Source organism: Zeus faber (assembly GCF_960531495.2).
Source record: "Zeus faber genome assembly, chromosome: 14".
NCBI classification, from domain to species: Eukaryota; Metazoa; Chordata; class Actinopteri; order Zeiformes; family Zeidae; genus Zeus; species Zeus faber.
The window spans coordinates 5,270,555-5,283,782 of NC_137200.1; the positions used below are offsets into that span (position 1 = coordinate 5,270,555).

Genomic DNA, 13,228 nt, shown 5'->3' on the forward strand with positions numbered 1-13,228 from the left:
ACTGCAATTTCCCTCCGGGGATGATTAAAGTCTCACTCCATCTATCTATTCACCTAAAATGTCACAATCAGAAGACAGTATCAAACCATCAAGCTCCATTTTGCATAAAATGTTAAACGTTTAGTAGTGTTCTACAGATATTTCAAGATGGTTGTAATCCGAGTTCAAAATGTATCCAATACGCTACAACGCTGCCCCCACATTGAAACACTGGAGGCATGGTGCTCATAATATAGTATAAAATGTGGGGGTAAAACTGTGTAAAGATGTTTAAGGTTGTGGGCAGTTGAGAAGTTGTCAACCAGAAAGGCTTCTAAACATGTTCTTCATCCTATTCATCTGTGTTTTCCCCAATAATCTCACTCATTATTTGCCATTTGCTTTTGATGCCAGCTAGGTCTACTTAGTCTTCCAACGCTCTCCCCATTTCTACTCAACACCAGTGCCGTCCACATGAAACTGTGCCTTCCTCTGTGGTTAATCGCGCCATTTGTGTCCTAAAATAGAAGATCTCCTGATAAGGGTTATGTGTGTGTGTGTGTGTGTGTGTGTGTGTGTGTGTGTCTGTGTGTGTGTGTGTGTGTGTGTGTGTTGACGTATAAAGTGTATGTGTGTATGCATATGTGTGCAAGGGAAGGAGAGGCATAAAATATATATAAAATATTTGCCAAGTTATGGAATCGTGCACCATGCTTGAGGGTCACACCTCTAGGAGCTGCACTGCTGTAGGACGGCTCTCAGGCTTCTTATCCAAAGCCTTTTTCAGGAAATCTCTGAATTCCTTTGACCTAAAAAGAAAAAAGAAGAATGCATTAATCAAAACATGAGGAAAGAAGGAGGAAGTGGTGGGGTGGATGTATGTACGTGTGTCTTTGTGTCTACCAGTACCCTCCCAGTCAGGCGTACCCTCACTATGAAAAATAAATAAATAAATAAAAAGCCAGTATTGTTTTCTTTAGATAACTTTATGACTGAGCACGTGGGGAACAGAACGTTTCAGGAATGTGACGCTGGCACAGTTTGACACACAGCTATACGTCTCAGTAAAAATGAAGTTCCAGAACAAGAAAGTACACAGCTGTGCTGCGCTGTGCACTGTTATGTCCTGCGGTGGAACACCAGGAACCATTAAACTGATATGAGTTGTGGTTATTGGTTTGAAGTAGCCAAATTGCATAATAAGCCTGGAAAACGGGCAGGGCTGGAGAGGGGAGTGTGAAATACAGATGGTGTCTTGTCTAACAACGAGAGTGCAAAAATGAGATTGAGACATAAAACGAGCAGGAGGGAACTTATAAAGTTGTATTTATTTCACCTAACTATGACTATTTGTCAAACAATTTTGGAACCGACTCAGAGGAATGTATTGCATTCCAAGTTTGTAATAGTAAGGTAATGTCCCATTCATTTCTGAATAGTAATACAGATGTGTATGTTTACTGTGGAATTTATTTTGGGTTTATAGGCTTATTTCCAACACTTTGGTTACTGGTAAGGCTCATATTTAATTTCAGATTTATAGTACAATCATCTTCCTGGTTCAGTGTTTATTTCATAAGTTACTGTATAGGATATTTCATTTTTGCGCATGACCTTAAATCTTTTTTTTTTACATATTTTTTTTATAATTTTTTCCTTTTTTTGGTTATATCTGTCTTTTATTAGTAGGTTTACTGTATATGGCCATTTCTTAATGTGTACAGTTTACTGTTCGGTTCCCAATTTTTCCATGTATTGCCTTTTTTTAATTTTTTTTGTATTGCTTTATAATTATTCTGCCTACTGGTTTGATGCGAACTGCTGAGACAATTGCAATTTCCCTTCAGGGATGAATAAAGTACCGATCCATCCATCCATCTATCTATCCATCCACCCATCTAACATGTTTCCCACCATTTGTGCGGCTGCTCCAGGGTGGGAGGCTCAGACTTGGCGATCTTCAGCAGGACCCTCATGGGGTTGAGTTCGTGGTGAGGCGGCTCAATCTGGGCCAGCTCGATCAAGGTGATTCCCAGAGACCAGATGTCGGCCTTGTAGTCGTATGGAGCGTCCTTCATTGTCTCGCACATCACCACCTCGGGGGCCATCCTGGGCGACGAGGGAAACTCACACGGTCAAGCACATAGACAGAAGAACAATAACACACAGGTCTATTTGTATTGCTTGACATTGACATTTTTTTCTTAAACGTCAACACTTCATTTTGTTACAGAGTTTGTATGGGTTTTGTATTTGATGATCAATAATATATGTGTATCCATCTATGTATATATGCGGTTGTGTTTACACTAAACTAGTGTTATTCTGTACACCATGTATCATGTCTTCAGCATACACAGCCATCAAATACAATGAAAGAATAAAAATACATCTACTTTTCAAGTTAAACATTGAGGTCACTTGGCCTCCGTCCTTGGCCGACCACGTGCAACCGTAGCAAGATGAACCCTGTGCATGATCAGGTACTAAAGGCTCAGACTCGATTATTATGGTTGTTCTCATGTCCCTCTCATGTAATATCTGGCTGAGGAACTTAATGGTGGAGAATAGACAACCATCCCTAAAGTTACCGTAAAACCAAAAAGGAAAAAAAAAAAAAAAAAAAAAGAAGAAGAAAAAAATCAATGCACCGGTGGCATGGATGATGAAATCGAGAGGAAAACCCCCCAATATGAGAGGTGATAATGATTCTCCACCAGCAGTCAAATCAACTATAAACATCCCAATACACACCTTAACCTAGGTTACGAAACGACAAACTACAAGGCGTCTCACATGGACTCGAGTGCGTCCCACGTGTCTTTGTTCTTGTGCAGTTTTTTCATCTGAGAGAACATTCTTCTTGAGAACACGGGTGGATGTTTTGCATTCTTGGCTTTAACAAAACACCTGTCGCCTTAGAAAAAAAAAAAAAAAAAAAAAAAACTGGTTCGGGTTTTGGCCCATGAGTCAGTCATGGTTATGAATGGCTAGAGGGGTAATGTGCAATTGAATATATAGTTAAAGAGAATAATTCTTAGAAGGCGGAATCAAATCAAAAATGGAATCAAAAACAAATTGAGGAGGTTAACAATTGAGTGAATGAGGTGAAAATGTATTTTTCATCTTAAATCCAGACCTCCAAACATATCTAAACTTCTTCTCTAAAGCCCATGACTGCAGTAAAGGTTAGACTGTGCAATGTTTATTCACTATTTACATGTGCAAACAATGAGCACACTTCTCATGTGAGCATACAGCATATTTGCTATTTTTTTTAAACATGACTGTCAAATAACCACAATCTCAGGGACTAAATTTATGGGACTTGTTAAGCAACAATTGCTTACTCCAAGTTTCATGTTGACATAAGTAATCACAGTATTCAGTGAAAGGTTTACAACCAGACTGTTGCAACACAGGAGAACGTTTACATTGCATTGGGAGGGAGTCCCTGGTCAACAGTGGAGGCCATATTTACACTACAGAAATATGTCCAGGTGCCTGTTGTGAAAACAATCACAGTCACCATCTTTATTTTATGAATTCTTATCCATATTGACAATGTATTGACCACAAACAGCTACACTGCATTCACTGCGGCTGCGTTTCACTTATTGCGTGTGTACGATCTTTGCATTCTTGCCGTGAAAGGCGGACCACGCCACAAACAAGGGAAGCCGCATATGGCGAAGCACATACATAATGCAAATACATGAATGGCTGTTTCCCCAAAAAGTTCCAGCTAAAAAGAAAAGGACCAAATGAGGAAGATTAAAGTATTTTAACACAATAATCTTATGAATTACCACTTTAAGGTAGGTTATCGATAAGAAAACAAATTTCTAAGTGCATCATCTAAGAGTTTGTGGAGGGTATAGCATCAAGATGTCACCTACCAGTATGGTGTCCCAATGAAAGAGTCTCTTCTTTGTAAGGTTTTGGTGTTTTTCGCAGATACGCCAAAGTCCGCTACAAGGATGGAGAGAAACAAAAACAATAATGCAAGAGTTAGGCTTCAACGGCATTCCACAACAACACCCAGGGAGAATGATTGATGACAGATTGAATAACTTCTATTATTCTTCTGCCTCTAGAGGGGTACAGAGATATCTTCTGGCTCATGAGGCCGACGCGACACCACGCTGGGGAAAAATGCAACGGTCGACTCACTTAAGTTATAGTATGAGCGCTTGAGTCCTTAAAAAGTGGTTTGCTTTCCCTGAAGTGACCCTGAGCTCGTACAAGGGTATTTAGACTTTGGGTAAACGCGCATCTCTATTGGAACATAACAAGCGGCAGCTTGTGAGGGATTTTACTGCAATAGGAAAGCCTACGTTATTTGAGAGTGCGCCGAATCTATTCTATGAAGAATTTGTATCTTTTCTCACACACACACACACACACACACACACACACACACACACACACACACACACACACACACACACACACACACACACACACACACACACACACACACACACACACACATCGATGAAGTGCATAAGATAAGATAGTATTTTAATGACCCACAGGGGGGGAAATAACCAAGCACAACTACCGTGAGTTAACTATGATATTACACAAGACAGAGAGAGTCTATACTTGTTTTTACATTTCTTTATTACCGTCGGAGCCAGAGAGTAAAATGTATCAGTATGGCTCACCTCAAAAACATGGAATTGGTGCCTTGTTTGAACTGATGTGTAGTTAGATAACCAGATAACTGCCTTTCAAGGACTACACGCGACGGCTTAGTAAGTTTAAAGAGCCAACTCCCAGTGATTAAAACTAGCTGTGGTGTCTTAAAGTTAAAAATTCAAAGAGCTCGAAAAGGGACGACGCCAGTTCAAGGACCATGGAGCCTGGGAAAACGTCTTTTTTTTTTTTTTTTAATCAACTTTTTCAAATTAACGCCTCATCCCCCAGAAATAACAGAAAGAAAAAAAAGATAAGAATACAACAGAGTTAGCGTTTCAAATCGAGTTAAAGACTCCTTGTGTTGATATTCAACAGCAGATTGAAAGAACATTTCTGTGCAGGGTCCAATGGCATACTCACTCTTCTGCAAGTAAACATTACACTGCAGTACCGTAAAACACATGTGGAGAGTTCCCTTCAAACGCAAATCACATTGTCTGGATTCAAACCTGCCGTTACGCAATATTAGTATAGGAACGCTGAAGATTCTTCAGCCAAAAGCCAATAATTCCAAATCATTAAAAGAAAAACAAACAGGAAGCCGCGTTCCCACATTGTTCACTTTTTTCCTCAGTTTGTGTGCGTGTGCGTGTGCGTGTGCGTGTGTATACTTGTCTTTGCAGCATCAACATGAATGCGAGACAAAAGCACAACAGACCCACTTTCCAAAGATAACTTCCAGTGTGGAATGAGAGTGTGTTGTTTATGTGAGAATTACTTGCACTGGCTTTATTCAGTTTGTGCTTTGAGTCACTGAAAGACAATATGGCACCAGAATAAAGAGAATTGAGTATGAGAGCACTGAGAAGTTTGGTCCAGAACAGACCTGGAAATCAAGTGAGTGGCCTTTCCCCAATGGGAAATTGCTTTTTTTTTGGGAAAAAAAAATAAAATAAAAAAAAATTAAAAAAAGAGTGCCACTGTGAGATAAATAAATGGCAAAGAACCACTATCACAGTCCAAAATAAAACGAACCTGCACCCTACTGTGCATTTAGAGATGTTTCTGGTGGAGTGGCATGTCGCTCGCTGAGCCCCGTTAATCAGCACGAGTGACGAGTGAATATGAAATCCTTAATTACAAACCAGTTTGCCGGCTATTTTCTATGGATCTGACACCCCACATCTCCACTCTCCATATGCCTGCTCACCAAAATGTTGCTGCTTATCGATTATGATTTGGATTCTGATATTAAAGATAACATAAAAATGTTAAATTGAACATGATGTTGTGATATTTTCGCACACACACTTTTAAAGGGAGCAGTTATAATGTTTAAAATATTTAAACAATTCCATCAGACGCTGAGCCACACTCAAGATCAAAATCTTTAATCCAAATCCACGTCAATATTAATAAAAAAAATGCTACTACTACAACTACTACTAAGAATGATTTTATTAAGGTAATAAAGTTCCCAAGATGCGACCCTGCGGCGCAGTCTGTGGGAGAGAAGATGGTCATTCTCGGGGGCATCTCAGAATATCAGAATCCGCCCCCACCAAAAAAAGGCACCCTCAATCTATGAATGCTCCTTAGATTGTGCGTGTGAGTGTCCACAGAACCCAGCGATCCTGTCTCCTCCCTCCCCTCTGCTCTGCAGCTCAGTTGCTCTGGGTGGAGCCCTAGTCAGTGGATGATCACACTAAGAAACTGACATGGTTCTACCTCTCTCTCTCTCTCTTTCGGCCCTCTCGGAGCTGGTTTTGATTGGGATTTTACAGGACAAAATCGATAACAAGGATTAAGCATCCATCCACCCTCCCCTCCTACTCCTGCCGCCCCCTGGTGATCGAATCACGGCGATCTCAAGTAGCCATGACTTGAACATATGAGAATAGAAACCATCGCCCAATCCTAATGTATACAGTACCCTCTAATATTTTCACAGTATTTAAATATCGCATGCCCCCCATCCCCATCCGCCCGTCCTTGGAACCACGGGGAGCGACGGGCGGAGCTCATTCACTTGCACGCACAGAGAGGATGCGCAGCGGCGCAACAGCGATGAAGCAGAAGGAGGATTTGGATGTGGTGCCGCGCGGGCCGTGGATGGTGAGTTGTAGCTCTGACAGCACCAACGATGCACACACTACCAATGTGCTTGCCAGCGCTGGGTTGTCCACGATCAGTGCGCCAAAACAGTGTCTTTTTATTTTAGATGGAGGTTACAAGGGCGTATGGAACGAAACCGTGCGTAATGGGGACACTTTCTCTGTGACACATTCCCCGATCGCCTCCTCTCCATGCGTTATGCGCAGAAAACTTGCTTAACGAGTCTACAAGTCTGGCCCCTTTCTCCGTGCCCACCCACACTGTTTTTAGTTGTTTTATTTGAAGGAACGGGGCAAGGTGATAAGGCGTACAGAGAGCCGTGTTCTATTCATACATATAAAAATGTATTTATAATTCCCCATTTAAATTTTATCCCTGTTGCATTTTGTAAGATTTTATCTTTTTTATCCATTTATTGTAATGCACACTGACCGACTGGTGAATGAGAGATCCTTTCCGCATGTACGTCAAGTGGAGGCCCACACACAACTTGCGAGCCGTTCTCCGTGATGCAGAGAATTGGGCTACTGTTCTGGACAGTGAGGAAAGAGAATTTAAGTTCTGCTAGTGTGGGAAGAAGAATGTTCCTTTGCAGAGAATTTCAGAGAGCAAATTCAACTGGAAGTCTATGTGAAAAGGTAGGATGTGGGGGGTTACAGTCTCAGGCATTGTGTGGAACCAGCATATAAATGCTAGTTAGTACATAGTAATAATTCATAATTATCATTTCTACACTATAAACCCATAACAATAATTTACCCTGCGCATAATATCGCATCTTGTAAATTCTGTGTATTTTTATAGATCTGACTACTTTCTGTTTTCTATTTTTTTCTACGTTTTGGCTATTTGACTAAATTTATTCCACATGTAATTACAGGTACTCCCCAATTAACTACCGAGTTGCGTTCCTAGGAGCAGGTCGTTAAGCGAATTGGTCGATAAGAGAGGACCCGTGTTATTTCACGGTAAGGGGGCGTGGCTATTGTGAAAGCTTGTGGACTGCGGGATCGAGACGGAGACTGAGAACGGTGATGAGATGTGTACAGTGTACTGTATATAGTGTATATAGTATATATAGTTGTGGCAGTTCCGTCCACCACATGCCACCTAAGTGGCGTTTCCAGGGCCCTCCGGCAGAGACACAGATGACAATGCGTTGTAGACATCAGTTTTTTGTAGAGAGAAGGCTAGGTGGAATTAGCCAGGAGCAGATAGAACATGTCATGACAGGGCTCCTATCCTGAGTGTGTGTGTGTGGATGGGGATTTTAACCTGCTGCTCGTTAGCCCAACCAATGAGCAACAGGTATGCAGCCACCCTGACCCAATCACCTAGATCCAGGTCAGGTGTGGCTGCTCAAACCCTCCCATCTCCACACCATAATAGTATATATAGTGTATATAGTATATAAAGGGTGATCCGACGCTGAGACGCCACACATGTAGCGCATATGTCGCGGTATTGTACGCAGAATACAATACAGACTGGTCAGAGAGCTGGTCGTAAGTCCGAACGGTCGTTAAACAGGAGTACCTGTGTGTGTGTGTGTGTGTGTGTATATATATATATATATATATATATATATATATATATATATATATATATATATATATATATATATATATATATATATATATATATATATATATATATATATATAAATAAATAGTCTATTTCATTATTATTCTAAAAAAAATTTAAGACTGTAAGGCTTTTTTTTTTTTTTTGGAATGGTAATTGTCATTGACAAATTCCTAGTGTATGTAAAAGATGCCTGGTGAAAACAGATTCTGAACCCTTTATAAGTAAGACAGCATCAACTCTAATAGACTAAAATACCCAGAGCCAAAAATAAATTATGGATACAGATACATTAGTGCATTAAACGGCCGTCTGGATTATCTTTATAAATAAGTGAGACCTCACCGAGTTTGATGTCGCCATCCAGCATGAGGAGGATGTTGCCTGCTTTGAGATCTCTGTGGATGATCTTCATGTGGTGGAGATAATCCAGGGCCTCGAGCATCTGGCGACAGATCACCTGAATCTGAGGCTCTATGAGCCCACGGTCCAGCTCTAACAAAAGAGGGAAGAGAAGGGTGGAGAATACAAGAGAAATAGGTAATGGGTGTTGAGCAGGGGAGACAGGAGATAAGAAAAGAGATGAGGGCTTGAGAAGTTAATGGGGAAGAGTTAAAATGAAAGTGAGTGATTTAGTCGCTGTTGATGGCACTAAAAACAATATGATGGAGGCTAAAAGGAGGAGGCTGTGTGCTTGTTTTCTGTTGTTTTTTATGGTTGGGCAATAATGCAAACACTTGAGTTGGGTCGATTTCCGGGTTGCCGGTCAGGTCCGGTGTACAAGCCTAAACCGGTTTGATTTCATGCCAACCGACTGAACCAGCATTCGTCATTATGAGACGTTCTAGCAAATGACCGTATTGACCCGAATAGAAGAGTATATATATATATATATATATATCAGAGAGAAACTATAAGAGTTTTTTTCCTGGAAATACGTCTGAAAAAGTGGTGTCGTCTTATATTCGGGGTCTAGACTTTTAAATGTCCACATATGGTAGAATAATAATAAATCAAAAGTGTGCATTAGGGGAGTGTTTCAATCTGTTTCCCCACACATACAGTGCCCTACAACTGTGGAACAACACAGACACACTGTCCTTGTCCAATCCACCACTCTCTCCACTGCTGTCCTAGTTCACTGGGAACTCGAAATGTTCCCCCACAGTTGACTCAAAACAAGAAGGCATGTCCTCTAGATCCTGTGTGTCAGACTCATTTGCACTCTCCATAGTGTAACTGACTCAGTCAGATGGCAGCTTGAGCCATTTAAGCTTAAGCATTTCGGGTGGAACTCGACTCGCGCTTGTGATGTTTGGTTCCGCAGCATAAGGTTTCCGGGTGGAACTCGCACTTGTGAAGTTTGGTTCCACATAACCTAGTTGTAAAATTCGGTATACCGGTCTGGTGTTTGGCGTCATATCAAACCAGTTTAAACATATTTACACCAGCCTAACCCTAGCAAATACCAATACAGACAGTGAGAAAGCGTGCTCTTGCATAGGAAAACTGCAGTGTCATAAAGTTTGAGATACTGTCGCTTGATTATAACTCCTAGATGAACGAGAAGAAGGTCGTGCTCCACATACAGTTAGCTGCACCGCAGGTGCAGGAGGCTATGTGAGGATAAACAGACTGTGCTGGACATCCAAAATGACTGACTACTTTCTACATTTCAAGAAATTGAACATGAGAAGTGTGACTTGCTACACTCCTATACAGAAGCATTTTGAACAGCAATGATTGCAACCACCACAATTTTAGATAGAAGACATTCATTGGTTCAGGCAAATGGCTGCACGGCTTTGTTGCCATTTTGAGATTATTATTTATTTATTTATTTATTTATATAAAACTATAAACTACTAACTACTTCCACTGCTGGCTCTGTGTCTGATCAGGACTCTGTAATTAAGTTTTGTGAGAGCCAACATGGAACGGAGAGAGAGTTATAGCACTGCCTCAGGTGTGGAACCTAATTCCATGTGACAGACAGACAGGCTGTATGGCAGACAGACAGGTGACATGGAGGTGACAAAGCGAGTGAAAAAAGAGGGAGGAGAGAGAGATATTTGGTGTTTATCCTGAAGGCCAGAGAGCAACAACAGGGAAAGTGAGAAAGACACTGCAGAGAGACATACACATACAGTATCTAGAATGAATGGAAAGTGGATCCAAGCCACAACATCTAAAGACAAAAGTAAAAAAAAAAAAAAGAAGCAACAAATGGGGACGAAATTGTGAAGAAATTCGATATATGGAGAAACCAAGCGGACACTGATGTTAAAGGGTTGCCATTTTTCAACCCAGGCCTTATTCATAGGACAACCACACTCAACGCATCACTGAAGCTTCTCACTGAGCTTAAACGCATAATAATGGAGCAAAAAAAATAAATAAAAAAGACATCAAATCATCTTTTAAAAAAATGAGAAACTTACAAAATAGGGAGCCTATTCTTTGAAATACAAACAGAGGGAAAGACAAAAGACTGGGAGTGTGACCAAGAGAGTAAAACCCACCTAGCATTATGGCGTCCACTGCGCCTCCAGGGCAGAACTCGATCATGATCTGAGGAAAAACAGCCATGAGAGATGAGGTTCAAGTTTACTTTGCTTTTTGGATAACTGACAGTTTTCTATTCAAGACTCTGAGGACCTCCCTCCAATATGATTTAAAATACGAAGATGTAGATATGTTTATACAAATTGGATTTACATTGTTTTCCCAAAAAGGGATAATTCAACTTTTGCCTGTGATAAAACAATGTTAGAATAATGATTAACTGTTTGATATCCCATCTTTAAAATTATTTGAAATCAAAGTAAATACTGATCTCGGATTAAATACTAACACACACACACACACACACACACACACACACACACACACACACACACACACACACACACACACACACACACACACACACACACACACACACACACACACACACACACACACACACACAATAATAACACCGTCGGCATTAATAAGCGGATTAACAGTGATGTATGAAATGCCAGCTGGTAACTCCAGACCCTTCCAGAGAGCCAAAAATATGCCAGGGAGGAAGTGAAGTGAAACAGAGAATATAGACAGAGGGAGATCAAGAGAGTTTGAAGAGAGTAGAAAGAGAGGAAATCAGAAATGAGAGAATAAGGTAGAGAAAGTGTGTGATGGAATGCGTGAACGAGGGGAACGAGAGAGAAAGGAGGGTTCTGGAGATGGACTTCCCTTAAAAGGTGGTGTGTCAGCCATGACCAATTCCCAGCCATCACACTTAATTTCCTTGCCTTACATAGTCACATCAGTCTACCACTCCCTATAAAGACACACACACCGACACACGTCAAAAAGCACTTGTACTGTGCATATTGGGCAAGAGAATGATATGTCAAACAAAATACAGAGTAGAACAAATGGATTCATTAATCTGTGTGTGTGCGTATGGCAGTAGATGGATTCAAATCGAGGTGTGCAAGTCATGAATACATTTGTATTGTGTTGCAAAGGCACCTGAGCAGCAGAGCATGACTGCAGTGTGATTTCATATAACAATTGTACACACACACACACACACACACACACACACACACACACACACACACACACACACACACACACACACACACACACACACACACACACACACACACACACACACACACATCAGGGTGTTGCCCATAAGCCTTTACAAGAATCAATGGCTCACAAAAAAACAAAAAACAAATTCCACAAATTCCATCACGCTCACAGACACGACCACTCACACAAATGCACAAACTAATACTGTATTTAGTTCTTGGCAGACGTTCAACCTTTCAAAGAATGGCCTTTTCCAAAGTGGCGGAACATGGACTTCAACATCTCGCTCTGCCAAATCCCCAACACATCTCTCTCTTCATCGTGGACTCATCAAGACTCCATAATAAAGACTGAGATATCTCTCTCTCTCTCTCTCTCTCTCTCTCTCTCTCTCTCTCTCTCTCTCTCTCTCTCTCTCTCTCTCTCTCTCTCTCTCTCTCTCTCTCTCTCTCTCTCTCTCTCTCTCTCTCTCTCTCTCTCTCTCTCTCTCTCTCTCTCTCTCTCTCTCTCTCTCTCTCTCTCTCTCTCTCTCTCTCTCTCTCACTTAGAAACCCCAATAAAATAAACAGAATACAAGCTGTATGCTGAGCAAAACTCTACATCGGATCAAGCAGTGGCAACAGGCCATCAACATGGCACTCCTCTGCCAAACATCTATTGTTTGATAGTCTCCTTTGTTACCATTTATGTCTCCTCCTATCTGTGTGTGGATCTCACTCTCTGGATGTTTTTTTCTGTCAGTTGTCACCTGGTTCTCTCTGTCAGAGCTGGTTATCTTTCAGGCTCCACTACTAAGGTCACATTCCATTAGCATTCCGTCACAATGTTTTAAAGGATTGGCAGTGTCTGTGTCATACATTCATTCAGATGTCAGAATATCTTTGATATTTTGTTATTAACCCGACTCACAGCCTATCGCGGCAAAGTTACAATTATCTCTTTGTAACTTCTTTTTTTATTTGTATAAATGTTCTACCGACATTCAGAGTGGCTTAGAAATATTTAATATGTTCAGACCCCAGAGGGCAAGATTATAAGATAATAAGGGCTGATTTATGCTTGACGCGTCCATGAGGGCACAAGTCGCCGCGCGGCTAAAATGACACATTGAATCTGAAATCAGCTAAAATCACACGAAAAGACACGCGCGTAGGTTCCAGGCAGCGGCTTTTCGCCTGTCGGCGCACATCTCGAAATATCACAGACGCAGACCAGCGCTCCGTGTATGCGACGTTTGCACACAACTTTATGCTGAAACAATGCATATTTTTGGAATGTTAACCTTCAGATTCAAACAATTACAAGGCTTGAAGTTAAA

General features: G+C 41.1%; 1 protein-coding gene across 1 annotated transcript in view; it reads right to left on the bottom strand.

The window, feature by feature from the left end:
* The window catches only part of stk10 (serine/threonine kinase 10), a 59,189-nt gene that overhangs the window by 26,216 nt on the left and 19,745 nt on the right, over positions 1-13,228 (bottom strand). Inside the window, exons 3-7 of the mRNA XM_080013873.1 lie at positions 10,845-10,893; positions 8,668-8,817; positions 3,879-3,951; positions 1,894-2,088; positions 707-788 (exon numbers count right to left, since the gene is read on the bottom strand). Of these exons, the coding sequence (XP_079869999.1) occupies positions 707-788; positions 1,894-2,088; positions 3,879-3,951; positions 8,668-8,817; positions 10,845-10,893 (549 nt within the window). The remainder of the gene's footprint in view (positions 1-706; positions 789-1,893; positions 2,089-3,878; positions 3,952-8,667; positions 8,818-10,844; positions 10,894-13,228) is intronic.